This window comes from Gambusia affinis, linkage group LG03 (assembly GCF_019740435.1).
Source record: "Gambusia affinis linkage group LG03, SWU_Gaff_1.0, whole genome shotgun sequence".
NCBI lineage: Eukaryota > Metazoa > Chordata > Actinopteri > Cyprinodontiformes > Poeciliidae > Gambusia > Gambusia affinis.
Window position 1 is genome coordinate 10,550,079 of NC_057870.1, and position 25,961 is coordinate 10,576,039.

The following is a 25,961-nucleotide window of genomic DNA, read 5'->3' on the forward strand; positions in this document are numbered from 1 at the left end:
GTGACTCATAATGTCACAAAATACCTACCACTGGACACACACATACACTAACAGAACATTGACAAATCCTAAAGTTTTGCACTGATTAATCATGGCAACAAGCTGAAAATTTAATTGTGCCTCTGATAGAGAGTTGGCACATCTGCCAAGACGAAACTTGGCAGCCAGAATCCAAGTCCTGGTCATCTGTTAAGCTAGTTTCCAAGAGTTGCATCAGCAGATCTTGTCAAAGTTGACCTAAAACAAATATCATCACTGAATAATGCATTCATTAAAGTTACCTTGTCCACATGCTTGCATCTTAGTTTCAATAAATAAATTGTATAGAAAATCAAATCAACTAAATAATTAATATTGATCATTAATAAAATCTATGTTCAAACACTACTGCAGTTATATTAGAATATAATTAGATATATATATAATTAGAATTTGCCGTTTGAGTTAAGCTTGTCTGTCAGATTAAAGGTACCTTTTAAAGATAAAAGAAAGTATTAGACATGATTAAGCTGAAATTTTTGTGTTAAAACTGTACTTTTTTATTTTTTAAAACACTGAGAAGTGAGCTACAAACATGTTAAAGTACTTTTTGACATGAATTCAGAACAAAAAACAAAGCCTAAGGGCTTCTCCTAAAAGCCTTTTGTTTATATATTTACCACTATATTACGTTGTATTGAGTTGCTGTTTCAGTTTCAGTGCTCTGTGAAGCATTGGTGATACCAATTCTTTGTAGCTGTGATTAAGTTTATTGGCTCTTGTTGCTGCTTTCATCACTGTGAAATATTATGTTTGTTCAGGCTGAGCAAACCTCGACCTTGCAGGACAAAATATTATTATTTTTGCCTTAAAAAGCAAAATCTTTCTGCCTGTTCACATTTTCAAAGCTAAAGTGACTAATCTAACTAGACACTAGAAGATTGCAGACATCTGAAGGAATTCAATATTGGACATATAAACTGTAAAGTACACCAAAAAATATTGATACCCCTTGAACTTTTCACATTTGTTGCAGTATAAATGGTATACAAAAGTGAAATGGAAAATTTAAAATACACAGATTTACAAAATATTGAGGTTCATCATTGCAAGGCAATGGATAAATGTGAAAAGTATAAAAAATTGGCTATGAAAACTTTTGCTTAGTACTGTAATCTTGAACTGTGTGGTAATAACAGTTCACCAGATGTTTACCTGAACATCCGAGTCTATCAAGAGTCACAGAATGGTGAGAAATCCAGCCTGACAGACAGTGAACTGTGAAATATCCTGATTATCTGTGGTATATCTAGCATGTTGAGCGCTATTGAACATGTTAGTCTATTGCATTAGAGGGTGAAACAACTGTTAGAACTAGTACCTGAACGACCTAAAACCTAATAGCTTTTCATTGAAGCTGATAAATTGGTAAAGATGTTTTTAAAGTGTTAAAAGCTTATTTTTCTCACTTCTGCACAAAGCTAAGTGGTTATGTTTTTTTAATGACAATGTGAAGATGTCAACCCTGTGGGATACATTTTTTGTTCAGTAGCAAACACTCTTCAAATTGATTAGTTATTTTTGTTATTAATATTATTTCTTATGTGTACTTCAAGAAAAATAACCAAAACATGTAACCAGAATATTAAGTAGTCCAGTCGCTGAAAAACGACTTTCATATAATTTTGGCTAAATCAGTACAATGTGACAGTAATACCAAATGGTGAACTTAAGAGGATGCCTTCTGTATGCTGCGGACTCAAGGACAAAAACAATTACTCACCCTACTGAAGCTTTTACAAAATATTGTATTTTTTCACCTAAGGACATTTATAACTGTATTATACCGTAGTTCTTCAAATAAATCTAATAATCATGTTATCCAAGTTAATAGGAGTTAGACTTCCTTAAACTTTTCCTTAAAATTGTCCTTCCTTTTCAGACTTTGGAGATGAAAAATAATATCACAGAGAAAAAAAAGAACAACAACAAAGAAGCACGTTATTGCAGTATCTGTAGCTTTGACTAAATAATGATTCAGTGTCATCTTTCTATGCATCTGATGTAAAAGGATATAATCTCTTGCAAAGGAAGAAAACCCCATGCTTTTCGAACATGATGAAAAAATATACAGTGTGAGTCACAACTTAGAGACTTGATCTATACTCAGCATAAATGTAATTTCTACAAATTATATGTAAATGACCAAATAATACTGTTACTTAATCTCACGCTATGCACATGCTCATAACCCGAGCAGAAATCCATTGAGCATCACATATATCTATTATTTCTTCCAGCCTGTGATACACATGAGACAACAATCTATGTAAAGAATCAAAATGCACTGATGTTCAAGAGCTGGTGTACATCAGCAGCATAGTAATGTACAGATGTTGATCTGACAGGGATATTTTGAATTTAGCTCTTTAACACCAAATGCATTTAGATGCTTGAAAAGAGGATTTATCTTTTGCCAACCGATTCATGCAAATATCAAACGATAAAATAAAACCATTTGTCCTGCTCTCCTTGTTTCCATTCACAATTAGAGGCCATGCATGCCACGGTAAGTTTTTACTAACCCTGTAAGAGACTTGTGATTCACTCGGGAATGAACATTTTCTTCTCATAACAATTTGAGCAGAATCCATCCACCAAAGACCTTGAAGAGAATCAAACTGATACAGGAATCAATAGATCCATAATGATATGTATTTCAGATGGAGGGAGGATAAATGTTGCAGGATCCCTGTTGATTCCAGGTGTATTTTTTTTCTCAACTTTTTAATTTTCTAGCCACACTTTGTTAATGTTCTTTGCTAACTCAAACAGATATTTTTATATAAAGCAGAATTCAGCTTGCCTAGCAGCATTCTCCTCTGCCCTTACGCTCTTTAAATACCTCACTGGTTCAGGACTCGTTGCTGGGCCTGGTCTGGTTTCCAGTGATTCGTTAGCTAACTGAACCTCTGCCTTCTTGCAAGTAGGCTACGGGTCGTAAACCTTTGTTTAAAACATGAATGTTTTATGTGCAGCGAGCTAAAAGAAGCAAATGTTCCCCGCCAAAATAACCGTGTGTTTGCTGTCATGAATATTTATTAATGAGAATAAGAAGACAGAGAGGACTCTTAAAAAAAATGGATAAGCAAGGAGGAACAGATAAGGCACGGAGTAGAAGAAGTTTGATCGTGTTGGTTAATTTTGGATTCTTCTTCATCCATCTGACATTTTGTATTTACTGTCCACAGCTTGGAGATGACACGATTATTCTGTCACTGTCAGCCTGCTGACTAGCTCTGCCATGGTGATATCTGCCACAGAGGACCAACAGAAAGCTTGATGTTATCGAGCTTTGTCCCATGAATTAAACATATGCAGTTGTCCTTATTGAGCAATGCTTTATGACTTTTATTCCTGCCTCTTATATGTTCTTAGTTGTTCAAATGGATTAAAACTTAACAAATGCTTTTTTTTTTTTTTTATCAGGAAAGTATTTCCAATAAATAATATTTAAGGATCTATTTTCAAAGAATTAACCAAACCTGAAATTAAAGTGCAATCCTGCTTTCTATGATCAACATTAACGTCCATCTACTTCACCTATGTCTTACAGGAAGCCCCTCAACATGGAGTGAAGACATTAATGAATGAACAAATAGATGAGTGGATTATGTTTTTTTTATTCATTGCATTTGCAAAGCATCATCACAAGAATAACTAAGGATAATCACATTCAGTGACTATCAAGATCTCTGTGTACCATTTCCTGCTGACTACAAAGGTTGTAGTGAATGTGTTCAAGTAATGGTTGTTCACTAATAGTCATGAAATTAGTGCTACTGAGCTCAGACAGAACCTTTTTATGCAACCTATGCAGGATTACTTCCTGTTATGCAGTGTTTAATATGCTGAGCAGTATTTTCCTAAAAACAGTGTATTATCAATATATCCTCAACAAATTCAACAACTGAGAGAAGGGAAAAAAGATTGTTGAATCAGACTTCTTTGAATTTCAAACTACGTATTTCACAGTGAGACACACACCATATACTTATCAAGAGTGATGACAAAGCTAAGGGGAATCAATACTGCTAGTAGGAAACAGACTGTGAACACACAGCAAAATAACCTGGAGCTGTCTGAAAAACAGGCGAGGATGGTGGAAACACTAAAAGAGAAAACTCCACCAAGTCTAGTCATCTTTTAATGTATAACTAAGATACAACTGAGCAAAATACCAATTGCTGGTCACTGATGTGAGAATTTTAGACTCTTTCCCTTAAGAGCTTATCTGAGAAATGATTCAAACTTGCCTGGAATCAACAAAAGTAAAACAAAAAAAAAAAAATCCTTTAGTGATGAAAGTCCTTTTTTTTGTCAAATCCCAAAAGTGCTCTCAGTAGCTTAGCAGTCACTTCATTGGGGTTCATTGTCTCCAGAGACCACTCACTGCATAGACACTTTTGGCCTAAGGCAGCAAATAAATGGCTCCAACCCAATTCTGTCATCCAGCTGTAGCATGTTCTAAGGATTGCTAACTTCTGCCTGTAAAACTTGTTGTGGTGCTGCTTGTTGTGTTAGATCCACCTCATAAGTTTTATAGAAACTCTTAAAACTATTAGAGCGTTCTAGCAGGGAAAGGAAAAAGTTCATCACCACACAAAAATTTAAGATCTTGGTCATAAATCAGTAACATTAATTGTCTCCAGTTCAGGATTGGCAAACAACAGTAGTAGCCCATGTCCAGCATACGTGGCACTGCAAGCCCTAACAATCTCCCTTCTGCTTAAGGCCTTTTTCCTTCCTCACTTTTTCCTTCTACTCATCTTTTTATTCTCATGTTTGGACACAGCACTCTGTAAACAGCCAGCTTCTTTAGCAATGAGCTTTTTGAGGCATTTTTACATGACTGCTGAAAAAAAAAACGTCAAGTGATCAGTCCTCTACATAATTATGCAAAGCAATATCTATGTGTTTTGCCATCAAAATAGTTTCATAAGATCCAGTTTCAAATTTTCTGAGTTTCAGACCTGAACTGAAGGTCATAATCATCAAAATTAACAAATAAATGCTTCAAAAAATGAGTGCAATAAATCTGTCACACCTGAGTTAAATTGTTTTAAACTAAATATATTGAAATAAATGAACTGCTTGGTTTACTGCTGTCATACTGAGAAATTTCTGTGTATAGGATATTAAATAAATAAATAGATATCAGACTGTATTCCTTTTGAGTCTTTCTTGGGAAGAAATTAATTAACTACTACTCTGCATATTGTAAAATCTATGTAAAAAAATTAGTGTTTGGTGGTTCGACCAAGAGCCTGTGGAACAATTCCCTGAAATCGCAGAGATGGGTCACTTTAGTCATGTCTCTTCCCTTTGCTTCCCTGTCGCTGTTTTTAATCCACCGCTTTGTTTTCTTCTCGGTCCTCTGTGTGCCTGCAGAGAATCGCTTTGATCCCAATGTGCATTTTACCTGGTAAACCGCCTTTTTTTAAATTTTCTTCCAGCATCTTCCTGAGAAATCTTCCATGCTTGTAATTCTCTAATCATGTCTATTCTGCAAATATTGCTTGATGTTTACACACATTTTTGAGATCATCTCAATTTCTCGCAGATCTCACAGATTAACGGCACAACAATATTTGCAAATATCTTTCGATAAACATCAATCTTTACTCAGGTAATTAAAAAATACAAATTTATCAAAACAAAGGAAATTCAAAATTTACAAGGCACGTTGAAAATATATGGCCTCTGTGTTGAGAGATGTCTGTGACAGAAGCAAAACTGTCTGTAAATGTGATATGTGGTTAAAACAAATACCCTTTCAGGAACATTCTGCAAGTCCTTTATCAACAAACAAACAATATAATGCAGGAGTTTAGCTAAATTATAACAAATGGCTGTGTGCGACCTGATTTGCTTTAATGTTTACTTGGAAATTACTATTTTGTTATAAATCCACCGTCTGTATGCAGGCCATCCACAGCTACAGTCAACAATTTCACACAAACTCAGTTGTTGACATTGGAAGCACGAGGGGATTATCCGGGTGCCACAGACATGCAAAACACATATTTATCACTTTAGGGAGATAAGTGGCTGTGAAAACTTCTGAGGCAAGGGATAACAAATGGACCACCAGTAGGAAATTATGATCAAGTCTTATTTTGTAACCTTTGCAAGCTGTAAATAATTCTGACAGGTTGGAAATGATGTGATGCAGTTTGTTCTGGTCTTTCACAAGGCCATGCCTACAAAACGATTTACATTCCAGATAATATGCGACGCTGCAGTGTTGTGGGCTAAGGAGTCTGTGAAAGATGATCGTATTTTCTGGGATTTCTCAAATGAACAACTCTCTTTTTACCCTGACCCAACATGAGATGAGCAGACATCACTCAGAGGATTTATTTGTTTGCTTGTTTGTTTGTTTTATAGATACCGTTGCTGTGTGTTTGGATCAGCTGTCTGCTGTGTGCAAGTGAGTCATATGAAGCAGGTAGGTTCACTTGTTTAGAACTGCCACAAGTTTTACACACTTTTCTGTGTACTCATATCATTCTCATGACCTATTATTGGAAAATGCATCCCCCTCCATCCTGCTTTACAGGTAACCATTAAAACTGAAAGCTCATGCTGAGCTTTGCCTGCAGACAGGGATCTGCATGTAATCTGTGCAGAGTGGAGGAAAGGAAGAGGAGCAGCTGCAGCTGGCAGAGGGAAACTGCAAGACCTTCTGTAACTTTGAACTTTATCAAATCATTAGACAGGGACCCAAATCAGAGTCAAAACCTTGGACTACATATTTGTTGGGCTAAATCCACCAATCCATTCCCCATTTCAGACATCGCTGGTTGTTTTTATAGTGATGATAACTGAAGAGAAAACTCTAAAGCTTTTCAGCAGTCACTAGTTACTGGACATTGAAAACAATTAGTTTGTTTTCTTTCTTTCTTCTTCAAAAATGTTTTGAAGACTGTTAAGTTGAGTGGTCCATAAATGCCCTCACCTCCCCTCTCAACAACCCTTTGTTCATTCTGTGTTCATATCTGCAGATAAAAGAAACATGTTATATTATGATCAATCTGATGTGATGTAAATGTTAATCTTGCTAATATAACTGGACACAAAGGCACAAATTCCAGCAGAAAAGTGTTATTCATATGAACTTATACAATACCACGACTATCAGCAGCACTAAATGTTGAAGTAAACACTTTTTAGGAACAGAAAAAAGGAAGCTGCCAAATGTTCCAGCTGCCAGAAGCTGATTATCTAATTATGAGCCTTAAGATGTCCACACAGCGAAGAGAAATTTGCTGGAGATGCATCAGATTGTAACATGTTTCACATTTTCTTTTAGGAACAGAACAAAGGAACAGAACGCTTCACCTCAGCGTCTGACATCACAGCTTTTCTTTCTTTTGCTTTTATTGATTCATGTTTAGTTTTTAACATGAATAAAGTCACATACTGGAGTAAAATAAGAACCAAAACAAACTGGATCAGAGCATTTCCGCTAATGTAAAAATAGTTAATAAATAGCATAACATCCATGAGAAAACGTAAGAGGAAATATAGTAAGTGTTAAGTGGATATTTCAGAATTGCTTCCAAAATATTATAGTACGTGCCTGCATCAATTTAAAGCCTCTGTCTTTCAAAACCTTGGCTCTTTTAGAAAGATGTGAAAAATGGAAACACATCACTCTACTCCACCTGATGTTCTTGTTTATGTGAGGTCTGAGATTCAATACAAAACTTCGTAAGCAAAAACGCTGTATAGTTGTGTCAGCAGAGGGAAAATGTGAAACATGTTACAATCTGATGCATCTCCAGCAAATTTCTCTTTGCTGTGTGGACATCTTAAGGCTCATAATTAGGTAATCAGCTTCTGGCAGCTGGAACATTTGGCAGCTAAGTTTCACAGATTCAGTCGACTCTTGAAAACATCTTCAAAGATTCTGTTTTGAGTTTCCCCTCTGGGTAATTTCATCTCCAGCCATGACACAAAAATGGTAGTTTGGATAATAACCAAAACATCTGGGACTCAGTTTTTGTTTTGAGCTACACAGGCAAAGCAGTTCAGATGTATTATGTTTTCAGATGTAAGCTTCTCAATCAGACTGATCGCTGAAGACAAATAGCCTTCTTGGCAGAGGTTAAGATATACGACTTACTTTCCCTATTTGCCGGGACTTTCAACCAGTTTCATCCATCAATGAACTTAAATTATATCTTTTAGTGTTCGCAAAAACATTCCTCCTGTTTCCACTCCATAATGGAACAACTTTCCTGATTTATAGGAATACTTATTTCACCATTAAGGCTGATTAATTCCATTAGTCTGTGACACTTTAAGTCATTTAGTACTGGTGCTGAGTATTAATTATCTGCCATGGCAACCAGTTAAAAGTAGATATCCAACATTCAATGTAACAAATGCACATATGATGATATTTAAATGCACAAACCACTCAGCTGAAACTGTTGCATCACTATAAAAGTGAAACAGCACTCTGTGATATATGACTAGCTATGTTTGCTTTTGAGAGCCAAGACATCATATATGCCTGTGTGCAAAGACACAGTCTTTGAAAATGGAAGCCATTGATTTTCTCACAGCATCTGTGTAGCATCTCCTCTTTCCTGCCAGCACAGCATGTAATATGAGACCACAAGTTTTCCTTTTACCTACAGCAATCAATTTTGCTCAGCCAAGATCCATGGCATAGATTGGGCCTCTCTAAGAGCCTTTCTCCCTCAGCATACATCCCTGCATGTCATCATCCCCTGATAAGAGCTTTAAGCATGATAATAATTACAACAAAATGTCTGAATGAACCAAATCCAATTATATCTGGCAAATCATTATGACAGCAGAATGTGAAGAGTGGCACCGGTGTGGTGTGCATCACTAATTTTGGTTTCACTTGAACCTTTTCCACATTCTGTCATGTTACAGCCACAATCTTTGCTGTTTTAAATTGCAAGTTTATATTACAGAAAAATGCTAAGTAGTACTTATGCATGTAGTGAAATAAAAAATATGGATGCTTTGACTTGCAGTTCACTTCAGGCCCCGTGGGTCAATGCTGTGTAAAATCACTTTTAGTAAATCACTTTTATTCCATAGTAAAAAGTGATTTTATATTTTTACCTGGGGTATATCTCTTCCGCATTAGCACATGTAAAGACAGCAATGTTTTGCTCATTCTTCTTTATAAAATATCTCAAGCTAACTCACACTGGATGGAGGGCATTTGAAATAATCAGTTTCCAACACTTGCAGAAGATTATGAACTGGATTTATGCCTGGACCTTCGGCTTGACTATTCTAATACACAAATATCCTCCAAACTAAACTGCTAGGGTTGCCATGAAGTCTTTTGTAGTCTGTAACATGTTTTCATCCTCAACTGAAATGTATTTAGATCCTTTTTACATCTCCACCAACTCACACCTCTCTTTTCCACTGGAGGAAAGTGTTTTTCTCCAGTGGAAGTTTTCTGTTTATCCCAAACCTGTCTTATGTGTTTCTAAACTTACATTGGTCTTGTTTTTTTTCATCAATGTTATTGAACTAACATGTGAAACCTGCACCGAACAACTGGATTTATAGGGAGATGAAATTACCTACAACTGAACTCTATTTACTAATTTTGTGAAGCGAGAAATAGGGAACATTTTTAAGGTCTTGTATGCATATTGGCATGGCCACAAATAAGCTCAGTAAAGGCATGATCTCACTCTGATCTTTAATTCCCAACAAGACAACCTCTTCTATGCCATTAACTTTACAGCTTGGAGCGAGATGCGGTTTCTCTCCCTTAGAGAAAAGTGGATTAGCAACCTTTTATCAGGCAAAACTCCAACTCATGAGGCTATAAGTGAGGGGATTTTAGGAATGATGTACTCAAAGTTAATATATATCCTGAATTCTCTCAACCTCAAGTTCACATATTGTTGAAAAAAATCCAGAAGTAAGTAAGTCATTTAGGGTTGTGTGTTATCATTTTCAAAAAGCGTGTACTGAAATAACAACAAATAGGATTAAATGGTTGCAATCCAGACTGAAGACCTGGATTATGGCCAAAGGTAACCCTAGCTTTTTTCAGCCTAGGGTGTTAGGCTGAAAAACGTTTACATATAAATAAACAGATATGATGACTTATTTCTAGGTCTTTCCCCCTCCCCTCATCTATGCCCTTGACTTTGTATGTAAAAAATTGCCTACAAAGAAAGCATGTCTTTGGTCTAAGCTAAGAATGCATCCTTTAGCTACATATTTTTCTGAAAAAGTAGAGCTAAATTCATTTGCACAAGATATTATATCAGCTTTCTGCAGGGCGTTCATTTCCAAATCTGTATAAGGATTTTTCTATAGAGTACATGTAGAAATAGGAGATTAAAGTCAGATTAAATTTTTACCTGTAGCCACTGTGACTGGTCACTGTGTCCAGCAGTCCAGGCATTGACCTTGCCCTGTTTGTCCAAACGGGCTTTTCCAGGTTCCCAAGTGAACATGTCCATGTTGAGTGTTCGGAAAATGCTGGAAGCCGTGACCTGATAATCTTGGACATGGCCAGACTTCATCCCCAGTGGTTCAGAACAGCCTTAAAAGAACAAAAAGAGACAGGTTTGTTCCTAACTTTACATGATGTAAATTGAAGGGGTGTGAAAATAAACTAGGTTTTGACCAGAATGTCAACATTTTCAGAGTGTCAGCACTAAATCACCAGAGACTTGAAAAAAATCCTGTACTTTGTGATCACATGCAAATGTAACAAAGTTATTGTTAACAACATTTTACAGCAACTACTCTTTTACAAACACATTTTGATATGAATAATTAAAGAAAATATAGTTCTTTGAGTGAGATGAAAATGAGCATTAACAGGCCAATTTTACAAAAACAAGAGACTCTGATCAGTGCATCCACAACATAAAAAATGTATCTGGATAGTAAAGACCAAATACCTGTCAGCTCGCAGCCAAGCAGCTCCATGCGTAAGGTACAATGCCTCCTGCAAACTTGGGGGTAAACACGCACAAATTGGGCTTCAATGGGAGGTGTAAAAGAGTTGGCTGATGGAGCGTTGTTGTCAACATTTCCCCTGAAAATCTGTCGAACAGGATGAAACACCCACAGATGAGGGCAGAGAGAAGGGTGAAACAGATCACTTCGCTATAATGTGACAATCAATCTACTGCACTCTGTAGTGTTTACCACACAGTGGACAAATTGCTGTCAGCCCAGGTCAACGAGAGAGAATTACTGAAAAAAAATTAACAATTTCCTGCATCATTTGAACCTGATCATTCATAAAAACAGCAATGCGTTTTGAATTAGAGCCCCAGTAATTTTTCTAGTCTTTATTCAGAAGTTTATGATACCAATACGTTTTGTGGTAAAGAAAAAATAAGTACAGAATTGTATTTTCTTCTCAATTCTGGATAAATGCAAAAATAGATTTAATTACAAGAAACTCAAGGACAGTTTAACAAAGGTATGTCTTATAAATTAAATAAGATGACAGCAACCACATATTTCTGTCAAGAATGACAGAATGCTGCATAGACTATTTGCAGGGGCTGTTCATCCCCAAATAGTATATAAATTGAATCTTAAACTCCCGGAAGTGGATAGAGATAAAGGGGAGCAGGATGGACTCATTGTGCAAGCTAAATATAAATCCATCTCATCATGTCCTCCACCTTGCCCTTCAATAATATAGTCTCTGTTCTCTGGCTGGACATGTGTATGAGTATGTATCTTCATCAATGTGTCACAGAAATAGTGTCAATTGGCAAAGGTAGGCATACACGAGACTCACCATATCCTCATCTTTGCCCTTGACTTTGTATGTTCTCCAGGTCTTCCCATCATCGCTGTAGGCTACTTTGTATGACTTGACATACTCTGGGCTGCCGATACGTTTGGCACCTTGGGTAATCAGGCCTGTAACCCTCATTCTCCTCTGGAGGTTTATCTGCAAGAGTTCAAAGAGAGCATACAAAAACATCAAATTCCCTCCTAATTTAATGGCTCATACACACATCAGATGGGTCTCTGCAGTCACAAACAGGCAGAGCATGCTTGTCATGGAGATCAGTTTGCCCTATTCTTTTGTTTCTGTCAGGGTCATCTATCTTATTCAGAAACCCTGTGATCAAATGAAACATTTAATCAATTCTCAAGATCCATATCCAACTACACCCACAATCTGCAATCACACAATATGATGTGCAGAAGTTTGGTGAGCCAGAAGAAAGAGAGTGAAGCTACAGGAGAAGGTGGTGATTAATGGTTGCCACCGATGCTATCTGGCAACACCAAAGTGAATCTTTACTCTAAGTACATACAATTTTAGGGAGTTTTACAAACATTTCATTTTGACAAAGATGAAATGTTTCTTTTAAATGTGCAATTATCTAAAATTCAACAGACAGTTTCCATCTAGATGTTGACAGCTGCTTCTTCTCCATCAAGAACTGGAGAAGTCAGTGAGGAAACCTTTCCCCCATTCTTTTCATAATGTTTGTGACTGAAGTGTTTGCAGCAGACGGCCGTGTTTCATCTATAAGCCATGGCAACAGCCAAGAGACAACTGTTCACAACTGCTCCGCAACATATGCATCTTTGTGGTGGAACGGTATTTGTAATGATTTTATAAATGACAGACAGGAAAGGCAGATAGCGGACATAAGCCCAAGAAGTATCTCCTTCTAAAAGAGAGAAGAATGGTGACATAATGTCATGACAATTAAAAAAATAAAAAACAAAAAATCACCAGAATAAATTAATGAGGCATTGTTGAAAACTATCGAAAAATATATAACAGTGCTAGTCAGAGTTACAGTGTCACAGAATACCTGTGACAAACTGACAGGCAAACACTTCACTACTAATACAGGCATTGTCATCGAGTCTCAGTGACAGCTCAGTCTGCATGGAGAGTATAATAATGTTATAATTATAATCAATAATGCTAAGCTCAGAGATCGGCATTATCAAATGCTTGTCCTTTGGCACTAAACTGCATGATGAAAAGATGCTTAAATGCTGCTAAGTACCGTGATTAAATTCTAGATGGTGTTAGATAATTTAGTTACATTCAGATGGGATCCAGCTTGTTCAACAAGAGCATGGAAAAGAAGAGTCAGGCGGAGGTTTAGGTAGCATGAAAGCCTATTTTAGGAGAACAAAATATTAAGTGAGATTAGAAAGGCGCTACTAAAACTGTTTTGTGATTTAGTTTCTGCCCCGAATCCTGAAAAATCTACAGTGGTATTCCGAAAAGGAAAGAAAACAAAGTACAACCCCAATTTACAATAAATTTGTTGTTTGGTACAATTTTGTGACATGAATGACATACATTTTTATATTTTTCTTTGTTGCTTAGACAATGAGAATAATTATCTCAAAATTACGTTAAGTATTCAAAAGTAAAACATCTTGATCACAGTTTCAATGATTTTTCTACCTTGTAGCACATAAAAACGAACCGTTTTAGCACAAACAATGAAATTCTGTTCACATGTCAGGAGCCCATTACCAAACTGCATATTGAATTTGCAGCTGTCAACAAAAATCAAATCTAGCTCAAAAACAAAGTTGCTGTTTTGGTGGGGAATTTGCATGCTGTATTTATTTATTTATTTTTTCTAAAATAAAGTTTCTGCTTTCCAGAAAAAGTTCAAAAATAACATGTTATGTCAAAATGTAGTACATGGTGGTTTTGTCTCCGTATGACATAATGTGATAGACTGCCCGTCCAAGCTGTTTACCACATGTCTTCAAGGCATTCTTGAATAACTTGTAGAAGACTCAACTCATCACTTTTACAGTACTTAGTACTCAAGTTGACAGCATTATGTGAAACATCCATGTTTTTTTTATTTTACACAGTTTCATCACAATCTGTCATAGCTTGTTGAAAATAATGCCATGTAGTGTGCAATTGTGGCAAGCTTATGAAAATGTGAGAAAGCTGATGTCAGTTGATGACAACTCTCATCTTCTGATAAAAATGTGAAGGCCTGTGGGGATGAAGGAGTGGTCCCTTGTTGAAGTGCTCAGAAAATCTCCAATGGTTGGAGAAGGAGATAAAGGAAGTCCTCACCTTAATACAGAAAAGTCTACCTTTGAGCTATGGTTGCAATCCAGTATATTATTTATGAAACGCATCCAGCACTTGCAGAATTGACTGGCACTCCTGGTGAACATGTGTTAAAAACCATAAAAACAGAGGTACCTCGTGGCAATAGCAATTCTCTCACCGAACATCTTCCCTCTGACTTCATGGTAGGTATTAAATGGAGAAGATAAATATAAATAGAATATAAAATCAGTCTACTGTGAACAAGTTCTGTGTTGGTCACTGGGTGAGAGAGGCGAGTTACACATAGATATAAATATTCAACAGATCACTAGTCCATCACAGGATTACATATACATATATCCATCCACTGTTTTGGAACGACATTAGCCTTTGAAAGCTCAGGAAGAAAAACAAACTGTTTATGTTGACTTACTAATCAAAGCCTAACGGAAAACTTCTGCCTCTTCCGAAACTGTTTTCAATTTGATGGGACGTTTTTTGTTATGTTATTCATGCTTAAACAGAGCACTTGACTTACACATACAGTAGGAACCCCTTTAATAGCTTCAGAAGTCTGTTGACCCTTACTTTCACATTCATAGCATTTCCTTGCTCCTTTCCATTTTCTCCAGAGAGACAAGAACCTCTTGCGCTAATTAGAAGCCTTGTCACTAAAAGGCCACTGCTGTGCTAATTGTTGGTGATCCTTCACATGTTTAATGGCCACTCAGAAATGCACCTCTGTCACTTCAATGCTAATAGAGATTAATTTCCTAGTTTAAATTCAACATCAATAGAAGTATCACAGACATGCAGGTGCATGTGCCATTTTGGATGGGAAGAACTGAAGCACCTTAAATGTCTGTACAAAATTTTTTAAAAAATCACATATCTCAGAAACACATATAATCACAACAACTTCAACTTCTTTGTTCACACTCAAAAGGTTGTTGCTTGTTTTTGTTCAGATTAAAGTGTTGCTAATTTCTTTTCCTTACTGTGTACAGTAAGTCTCTAAATCAGCAGAATATGTTGAGACTGTTGATACTAAATAACTTCCTCCACAATACCAAATAACTAAAAATTGGGTTACACAACTTAAGATACAAATCTGAAAGCCGCTGGTGCAAGGGTAATGATTTTAGTTACTTTATATTCTTCCACATTTTCTGTTAGATGAATATTCAAACCGCATATAGGGAGTAAATCGACAAAAAAATCAATTTAGCTTCACAGAGATCAGAATGTGTGTTGCAACAGTAAGGCGTATACTTTCAATGCGGTGGATAATATCTTATTTTGAGTGAAAATATGCATAATATGCAACTTAGTAATTCACAGAAAAACATATCAAACATGTACAGACAGAGAAAACACATTCCAAAATTGAAAATGGACACTTTTCTACATTTCCTCTTCTCCCAGTATGCATGAAGAGTTTCAGTGTGTGTGGACGTTCTCAGAATAAAAATAAGCCTCTACATAAGAAATTCTCCATCAAATGATTTCTGATCTCACGGTAAAGAAAAACTCTTGTATTGACATTATAATCCACATGCTTTTGCCTTCACGGCTGTAACCAGCTCATATTTAGTATATTTCCAACATCCTGAGATGGACTGTATTTGACTGAATGTTTTATGCCTCCAAGAATGTGTTAATAAATTAACAGTCCTTTGTCAAAGACTGATTAAAAAACATATCACCCAATTATGAAAAATGACTGCTAAAGAGTAGAGATGGGCATTAATAAATGTGAAAATATTTTTGCGGAATTTATTGTGAGGATAATGAAACAGGCAAAAATTAAAGACTTTTTTCTTTATACATCTGTGCAAAACTGAGCAAGAGTTCAATCTGTATAAACAATGCACCTATTATCCAACTGCCTTTCTATCTACACTCAATATATGAATTAGCATAATTACAATGGTAAACATTATTAAATATATACTTCCAATTAGAAATTAGAATGTAAATGTGACAATTACTGATGCCACATTTGTTATATTCCACAACAGGTGGAAAAGAGGTTTGAACAGCAAATAATTTTCATCACACTATTGGTCTTAGAGATTTGTAATTTTCCGAGTCTACTGGAGTCTACTGCAAATGCATAAAGCAATTTATTTCTTCATGGCAAGTAACACACCGGTATTGCATCATGGTTTTCATGTAACACACTGCGGCATTATTGTTGACTTTTTTTTTAATGACACAATATTGTAGCTGAATATTTTTGATAATGATTGCAGCTGCAATATGTCAACATTTTCCTGACTTCAATCTGTCTAACTTGTCACGATAATTTGAACACTCTGTTTAACCTTTTAACATTTCTCTGACTGATTTCAGGTGGAATAGATTAATGGCATGAAAACTAGGACTTATTGTGATAAAAAAAAATAATTGAGTTTTGCTGTTGCATATATTGTATGTATGGAAAGCAAGCAAACATGGAAGTTCTGCGCGATGCATTTCAGTTGTGAAAACGCAATTTTAACTTTGGAACGGTGTCAACAAATGTGTGCTGCAAGCTAAACGAATAAACAGTGTAGGCATCAAGGACATTAAAAGACCATCAAACAACCTAAATATATTATTAACATGCAAAGTTTGCATGTATGAGTCTTGAAACATTATAACTTCCCAAATGGTGAATCAAAGAAGGGATTAATGAATTTACATCAAAAATAATGATTAAAAAACTAATAGGAAAAACTGTTTATATTTTTATGTTTTCCATTGGCTATTCATACTTTTTTAACAGGCTGAGGAATTAGTTTTTACAATAGCAGCCTCCTGGACAAAGGAGAGCTGACCTCCCGTTACCTGGCTCTCATCTATTTGGATTGTTATGGCCACAAATGATTTCCATATTCAGTATAATCACGCTGTCCAGCAAGACATACCCCACACACAGACACAAGCATAGAAAGGTCAAGGGTATAAGAGCACAGAAATCCACTATTTGTTAATTGCACATTGATATTACAACTGCAGAATTACTCAAATAATCAGATTGTCCTTGAAACTCTGTAAAACTTGTGGCACTAATGGTGTACAATCTAGTAAGATCTACTTTAGTAGCTTTTTGAAAAAAAAAAAACATTTTACTTTTACTTGAGTAAACCTTATCAAGAAATATCACTAATCTTACCTCTACAAACTGTGAGTAATTTCACTAAACAAAGAATAAACTTGTTTTCACCAAACATACCAGAAAAAGATAAACTCATAGTTTATGGTAAAGTGAGACTTCTTTGAACACAAGTTTTGGTATTTGTCTGCTGTGCAAGTAGGTGGTGAAGTGAACAATAGATTTTGTCTTTGGAAGTATTATCATATCATAACATACATATATGCATTACCTACTGTAAGTTCTGGTTTTATAAGTTATATATAATAAAAAAAGGATTCGGAAAAGTGCTCTATCTGCTTGGAGTTGTTCTTTTGTGATTACAGAGGAACTGGAGACAGTTGTGTAATCAAATTGACACTTGACAATGACTAAAATGAATAATCAATATAGTTAAATGTAGTTCAAAAGTCATTAATTAGAAGAAGTCCAGATGTAAAGATGACAAGAATGTTTAACCAGCAATGTCCCAAGCAGTTCCTGTGGTTGCATAGAAGCACACAGAAGAAGTATTTTCTATGTACTTGTTTACTAACACACCTATGCTCTCAGTAGTGAAAGCAACCTGACATCCATCAGGAGCAACTACAGTTTTACTATCTTCCCCAAGGACATTTTAGCATATAGAGATACAAAAACGTCATGGGACAGTTCGCTCCAACTGCAGTGCAAAGCATGATTTACACTATCAACCGCAGAACTGAATCATACTGATGAATACCACACAAAGCAAATCAGGTTACAGGTCTAAGTGTTTTCAGTGTTCAGCAAGATGTAGGGACATTTAAATCCTTGGACCAGCATGTTCAAAAGCGTTTAATCACTTACTGTCATGGTACATTTGTAAAATAAAGCGTAATGGAAATACTTTCTTCTAGGGTCACAATTCTGCCAAAAAACACTACTGAAGATTTTTCATTCTACGTTGGCGCCTGAAAGACCAGAAAGAAACTATTTTTTGTGACTTAATTCAATAAATTAGAATATGGGTTCCAATTAGGATATGTTGCCACATTGAGAGTACCTTTTGAATATAACAACCTTTAAGCAGGTATCAAGCATAGTTTTCATTAAGCTCACATTTCTGGTTTGGAAATGTTTTTGTTTTTTTTCTTAGTATGATGTATTGTAATCAAAATTAACATAATTAAAGGTTTAAAACATCAACCTCTGTATGAATATTATGAGTTTTACTTAGTAAATTTAGAGACCTAATTAAATGAACCATAAAAAATATTCTAATTTATTAAATATCACTGTGTATTTAAATGTTTTCCTTTCTAGGATAGTAAATCCTAGAATGCTAATTTTAGCAATGTGATGTAGAGTTAACATGACAGTTAAAAAAAAAAAAGTTTTTAGATTTTATTTTTTTAACCTTTATTTAAGTAAACTGATTGAAAACAAATTCTCAGTTACGACAACGACCTGTTATATCATGATGCCCCTCCAGAAGACCCACACTGTTGCATTTTGTTTGTTTGTTGTGGTAACATATTGTGCAGATACCAGCACTTTGCATTATCTACTGATTTGATTTGACTTTTGATGTGCAAAACAGTAAGAGACATACCACAGAGGTATGTTTACGGGTTTTATATTACGTTGGTTTATCTCATAAAACACCAATAAAATATACATTAAAAATTATATGTTGCCACACAAGTTTATTGGTTTGATTGAATAGCCTGAGAAGAAAACACATAAAAGAGGGTGTAATATTAAAGTATGACCTGGTCTGTTTTGTTTAGGACTTGTTTTCCCTGTGATTTGACCAAGATTGCAAAACTAATGAATAATCAACCAAATCTCTTTTTTTTTTATCAGATTCAAATAATTGCAACATCTTTTCTAATGAATGCAAACTAGTAGTAAGAAACAACCATTGAAACTTACACAAACTGCACAATAACAGTGGAAGAAACACAAAACTATTATTTTCTGATTTTGATCTCACACCAATCAACCCAACTACGTAAATCCAGTCATATGAATCTGAATTAACAACAAAACCCAGTGGAGATCTGCATCCCAACATTATGTCTTTAGCCATGTAACTTTCATCAAAATATGTGTACACCCGCTCAGCCGTCAGAGGTGATTTGTATTGTTTCATTTTTCCAACACAGCTGGTTGAAGCAATATCTTGCTGATATTGGTGAGACCGGCAGCATATTTCCCTTGAGTGTTCAAATGCAATTTTGCAAGCTGGATATGGCGAGGCTGTAAAAAAAAAAAAAACAACAAAAAAAACCTCACATTCCTTCACTACATAGGTGTGTAAACCTTTTGCAACTACACAAAAATGAAAAATAAACGCATATTTAGAGCACATTTTCTCTAAAGCTCCATAACATGTCAAATTATGTTGTTTTGCTTTGGTTTAAAACTGATGAAGCTCTAAGTGGTGGATCTTGAATTGGGTAATGTAAAAAGGCTTAAGGTGACGCATCAGAAAAAAACCTAAAAACAACAAGCAAGAAGCAAATCTAATAAGACCTGACGAGGTTGTGACCTGAAAGTATTAGCCTGTTTGCATTTCCCACATCACTTCACTCCTCAAAGGCACAACACTGACTGTTTAGCTTAATGTCAGTGCATTTTCATGCCTGGAAACCTCTGCACTCATGTCTCAATTACACACGCCTTTCACAGAAACACATAATGTCCGTACCGTTGTGTTTTATATGGGGCATTATTAGTGTCAATGTTTTGTTCTCCTTTCTTCTCACCTTCGTACAGTGCCGGATTTTCTTTCTTCCCGTCTTTATTTTGCATATTGATTTTTATTTTATTTTCCTAATTTCCTGTTGCTACATGTAGCTTACCTTTCCCCACCATTCTGCTGTATTGCATTGCTTTCCTAGCAATCTTGTCCTTCTTTTGCTGTTCACTGATTATCACATATCTGAAGAAAAGTGTTTTCTTGATTCAAAACCTGCTTTAATCGCAAGTTATTCAAGATTTTTTCAACCTAGACCTAAAACAATCTAAAACATGAAAACAAATTCAAACAAGGACACAAAAATAAATTTCAAGTGTTTTCAGGTTTTATTGTTCTTTATGGAGGACTGACCTGTCTGTGGGCTGAAAATGGTACAAATCTAAGGACAGCAAGTACATTCTGGACACCTTGATGTTCTGGTAAATTTCTCCTGAATATTAGGTAATAAAGCTTGACACAATAATTAATTTCTTATTGGAAAAATAAATAAATAAATTAAATTGCTATTCTTCAATGCATTGGTTTTGATCTTGAAATTGTGGTGGAAATTTTTATATTGTTTAAAGGAAGCATTATGTTTTTCTTATTTTTCTGTATTAATATGGAAGTTTGTTGACTGCTTACTAAGTCTGTTTTGATTTGCTTTCCTGCTGTCTGCTCAATGTTAAGTGCTGCCACCAGTGTGTCCTGTACAGCTGAGTCTCTCTCCCTTTTTTGTTGCTCTGTCATATTTGGACAGAACATTAAGTGCTCCCCTGTTTAAACTCTTCAACTTTATTTGCTTATGACAAATATTTAATTGGATTTTGCTCACGGGATTGTAACCAGATATGTAGCGGCTATTACAAATGAAATAATACATTTTGGATTAGTATAATACTCAATATTTTATTTTATTTTTTGGCATGATCAGACTTGCTAATGGTAATATCTGTATATGCCATCCCACACTCAACCATTTTACACTATATATAGTTTTAGTCATTCTTCCTTATCTTTGCTTCATTGTTAGAACAATGCTTTTATAAAATAAAACAAGATGCACAATTTTTTAAAATAGGAATTTCATTTGATTGATTGATTCAAAGAAATTTGCTTCTTATATTGTAATGAAGAGAAACCCTAAATTTGTTTTTCAAGCACAAATCACTCAGGGTAGCGCTGGTTAATCTGTCACTCTGGTGATGCTGTCAGAAACACCTGAGTCTGGATAATTGTGCAGCTGCTGTCAGAGTTTATTTATGAGTTCATGACTGTGACCGTAAGAAGATGGAGATCACAAAAAATGATCGGCAAATATACCTTGGTTTTAAACTTGTGAGTTTTAGCCGTTTGATAGTAAGTTAGTGATTTTTCACTGATTGTCAATTTCATGCTTTTGAAATCAAAAGATTAACATCAGTGGTATTTGCTTCAAAAGTTGTTGTTGTTTTTTTTTCTTTACATTTATCAAGTACAGAATGTACCTGTGATGCAATGGCTTTCTAGACATGCTGAGATTTTCAAACCATTTTTTTCAAAGAACTATTTTCTGTACTGAAAAAGACAAGTTAGAAAAACTGTCTGACTTTGAACAATAGAGACAGAGAGGTGTGAGAGCTTTCTAAATTCATCTGGTACTTTTCTAAAATATGTACTTGTGCCTCTTTTTACGGTACACCAAGAGCTACTTAGGATTTGATCATTTGTTTTAAACAGCTTCATGTCAAATTAGCAGTGAAAACATTACATTTGAATGTTTGTATTTTATGTAACATCTAAATGTTAGTGAAATGGGTTTTCTATCTTTGATTTAATTTTATTAATTTTGCTTTATTTTTTCATGAAGCACTTTGAAATTATGTAACATATTAATTGAGCAAATCAAATAAACCTGTTTTGCCCTGCACTCAATTAATCAATGTTACTATTTAATCTACTAAGAGTAAAACAAATAGTACAAATACCAATGGTAAAAATTAAGAACAAAAAAAAGAATATATCACTGTACTTTTGATATGTTGATTTTCCTATCAATTTCTCTTAAAATGTTTTCTAATACAAATAATCTAAACTATTAATGTGTAATGTGCAAAAGCAATAGAAGTTACTCACGACTCTTATTTTGTGCATGAAATCAAATGTCACATTTACCATTCTTCATCCGTAACACCCCCTTACAATTAGGGTGTAAGAATACACCCCAATTGTAATGTTGTGTACATCTCACAACATTTCACAACATTATTTTGGGACTACAACATGCAGACAAGGCGATATTTAGAAATGGTTTTGAGAAAACTAAGAATCCCCATTTTTTGATTTACACAAACTAACTAAAGGCTTCACCAACCAAAAAAGTTATGTATTGATGACTCTCTAGTTAGTCTGCAAAAATTGAGCCTCTATCTAAAAGGAAAAAAATATATATTACTGTACACTGTTTATGTAGACATAGACTCCATGGTCCCATCGATTTCTCTTAAACCACTGTCTCATACTGTGAACACAAACTTTCTTAGGGTTGGACTTGGAAAAGGGCACAAACAAGGGAGGCTATTTGCAACTCCTATTGATCTATTTTGTGCTTTGAAAATAAGCACTGCCTAATAGTGCGGCAAGAATGTTAACTTCAACACAGCAAGAGAAAAAGAAGAATTTTAAACATCAGCGCTTGTTTTGCAATAAATATGGATGTCTTTTAACATTTGTATGCTTGTTGTAGATAAAAGCCCTGTAGGAGGTTACTGAAACACTGCAGTACAAAAGGCAAAAAAGTTGTGATTTTAACATGAAAATTATACTGTTAGAACTTGGATCAAACATTAAATGTATCACCAATTGCCCAATAGTTTACAGAGCAAACTTCACGCATTTAAAAAAGAACTCATCATATCAGTGTAATGAATTTTTTCTATAGTGAGTGTCTTAATTTTAACCTTAAAAACCTGGCCAAGCTCTAATTATTATCCAGAATATCAAGTTATTGAGGTATAAATTATAAGTTAGATTTGTGAAATGTCACATTTAGGTGAGTTGTATAGGAGTGGGACAATACAACCACCTCACAAGAAAAGATACCACATGATTTTCGGGTTAAAACATAAAGGATACTGCAAGATGATTTCATAATTTTCAACAATAAGTCAATATTTAACCTTTTATTTTTTTCGCAAATCCTTTGCCGTTCAGATATTAGACAGTTCCCGTGGTTGGGTACTCTCGGTGAGTTACAGTACGTACTTCCTGTACTAACTGCAGAGAGCTAGGGCCTTCAGCGTTAAAACTGAACTTTTTCAAGAAAAATAAAAGTATTCACATAAATTGCAGTGGCTTTTTTGAGATTGGAGTAAAGAATTTATTTAGATTACCCTAAACTTAATTTTCTAATTAAAATTATTTGTACACGTTAAAGTGTTTGAGCAAGTCAATCACTTTCATAACTGACATCTGCATCTGCTCTGCACTCTACTCAGCCCTTTTTATGGATCTTTATAAGTGTGGAGTCAACTTTGGAATCCAAGTTAAACTTTACTATTTAAATACACAAGCAACTAGGGGCCTGTATTTAATTAAGACTGCACCTGTGCTCTAATTTAGTTTTCTCGAGCCCTAAGCTGGCTTTGCATGCTGGCCATCCTGTCACTGTGCTTTACCTGGATCCATGGCCATCTGTCATTCTCGGCAGCCGTCCAGGCGTTGACCAGGCCCTTCTTGTTGAGGCGTGCAAAGTATGGGTACCACTTCTGCAAGCCAAAGAGAGCACGGTGGGTGGAGGAGGCTGTTATCTGTTGGTTAGAGATTATACCACCCTCCATGCCCAGTGGTCCAGAGCATTCTGGGAAAAGAAAGGAGGAAAAACAGATGACGCTTTCAAAACTTGCAAATAGCGCAAGCAAACTACATTTGATTTTCCAAATACACCACAAGATTGCAGGTGTAAGATTACTGAGTTTCTCTGCCATATGATGTTTTATTCCACTCTTTTATCCCCAAGAGAAACTACAAATTGTTATTTTTTCTAAGCCTCTGCAACCCACAATTAAAAATTATTGCTTTTCTAATTTTTGTCCCTATGTCTCAATAACTTAGATAATTGTGAAAAAGGTAATTTCTTTCAGCATCTCCCTTTGAAAAGTGATGCTCACATATTAAATAGATTCATTACATTCAGGCGGATACGTTTCAAGAATTATGGGTATTTATTTCAAATGGCAAACAGCTAATGAAAACTCCCATTTTTCTTTTTCAGAAAATTTGAATTAGTAGTGGAAAATCTAAAAAAATATCACATCATAATTTTCTGCAGTAAAATCACAATCACAGTTTTATCATGGCTTTCCTACATAAAATCATAGCTCTTAAGGACAAAAAGAAACATAACACATCATCTCTTAGTGCAAGGAGAATTTCTAATCATATTCCTTTCTGCTACATATGTCAAGCAGAACATTAAAGAAATGTCACTTTCAACACAAAACGTAGTTTGCGTTTCAAACTGTACTCTGACTTTTAGCAACATATTACCTACTAATATGCAACAGCATAAATATATTTTATTATCTTTATTGTATTAATCATCAATGTTACCATTATCATGGGAGGCTCTTGTAGGCAGTAGCAATAATTTTAATAATTTCATGAAAATGATTACTTTATGAATTTCATTCATAATTTCATTATCTTTCACCAACATAATAAACTTACAATGTCTTCCATATGAAAACCTTCAAGTCAGGGAAAAATTACAGCAGATCACACATATATCTGCATTCAGACTGTTTTTGTTTCTTCTTTTTTTAGCAAGGAGGCTACTGTAAAATGTTTCAATTAGCTTTATGCTATTTGACGTTCAGAACGTTTCTGTGTGGATAAACGTTGGATTGCAAAGGTTTTGTCATATTGACTCTATAAATAATAAATTCTCGTGGTTTTTATTCTGGCTGCCCTGCAGAGAGCATTCACAACTTCAGACACAATAAATTTGACAGGCTTATAACCAATTAAACAGGCAAACCAGACAATTTTGAAGAGTGCAAACATCCAGACAGAAGCTTATTTATGCTTCAGACAGCACTTGGTGGTATCTGAGGGTTTGAGCACCCTTGTGTTTCTTTACTCTTTAGCTTTCTGCTTGAATATGCTGCAGCAATGCAGTTGATAGAAAAAAAAAATAAAAGTACTGAATATAATTAAATAATCATTTAATATAGTTTTAGTTATAATAGTATCATGGTATTTATTGAAATCAGTAGCAATTATCCCCCTTCCATTTTTTGTTTGTAGCTGAAGATGAACAAAACTCGCATCTGAGCAAGAACATGGAACTGTAATGCACATATGAAATGTTTCTTATTCATTATCTCACAATGTCTTTGCTTTGTCTTAACATTTTCTAATTCTTCACAAACTAAGATCATAACATCTACCACCCCTATTTTAAATATTTCACAAAAGATCAAGAATTCAGACAGAAAAGTCGATCGACTAAAGAATATGTCCATGTCATTTTGCATGAATTAGGTGGCTATAATTGTAAGTTAGCTCATTCACACTGTTGGTTTTGCTATTTCTCATTTTCATCTTCTTGATAAAATCCCATAGACTGGATTTAGATCAAAGTTGCCAGTCAAGGATCCACTGTGACATCATGGACACCTTGAACAGTTACAGAATAACCCACGTCCTATACGTCAGTGTTGACTCCAGCTGTGCTCCTGGCTATTTGAAGCTTCCCAAAAACTTGAATGGCCTTTGCTACACAGTCCTTTTAAGGCGGTGGTTGCCACTCTGGCTTCTACATATTTTTCTGCCACACTTTTTTCTTCCATTCAACTTCCCATAACACTATTTGAGCAGCCAGCTTCTTCAGCAGTTACCATTTGTGGCTTTCCCTTTAAGTGAAAAGTATACTCAGCAACTGTTAAGTCAGCAGTCTTCCCTTTACTTGTATAGAATGCCAGCTCTTCAAAACTGAACCGATAACTTCACTTAAACAGCACATATCTGAAAGCTGCAAGACT

General features: G+C 35.2%; 1 protein-coding gene across 1 annotated transcript in view; it reads right to left on the minus strand.

Moving 5' to 3' along the window:
• The window catches only part of LOC122827892 (EGF-like repeat and discoidin I-like domain-containing protein 3), a gene marked incomplete at its 5' end in the record, with an annotated part of 119,356 nt that overhangs the window by 25,374 nt on the left and 68,021 nt on the right, over positions 1 to 25,961 (minus strand). Inside the window, 4 exon segments of the mRNA XM_044110986.1 lie at positions 10,422 to 10,606; positions 10,971 to 11,115; positions 11,828 to 11,983; positions 23,595 to 23,776. Coding sequence (XP_043966921.1) covers positions 10,422 to 10,606; positions 10,971 to 11,115; positions 11,828 to 11,983; positions 23,595 to 23,776 — 668 coding nt within the window.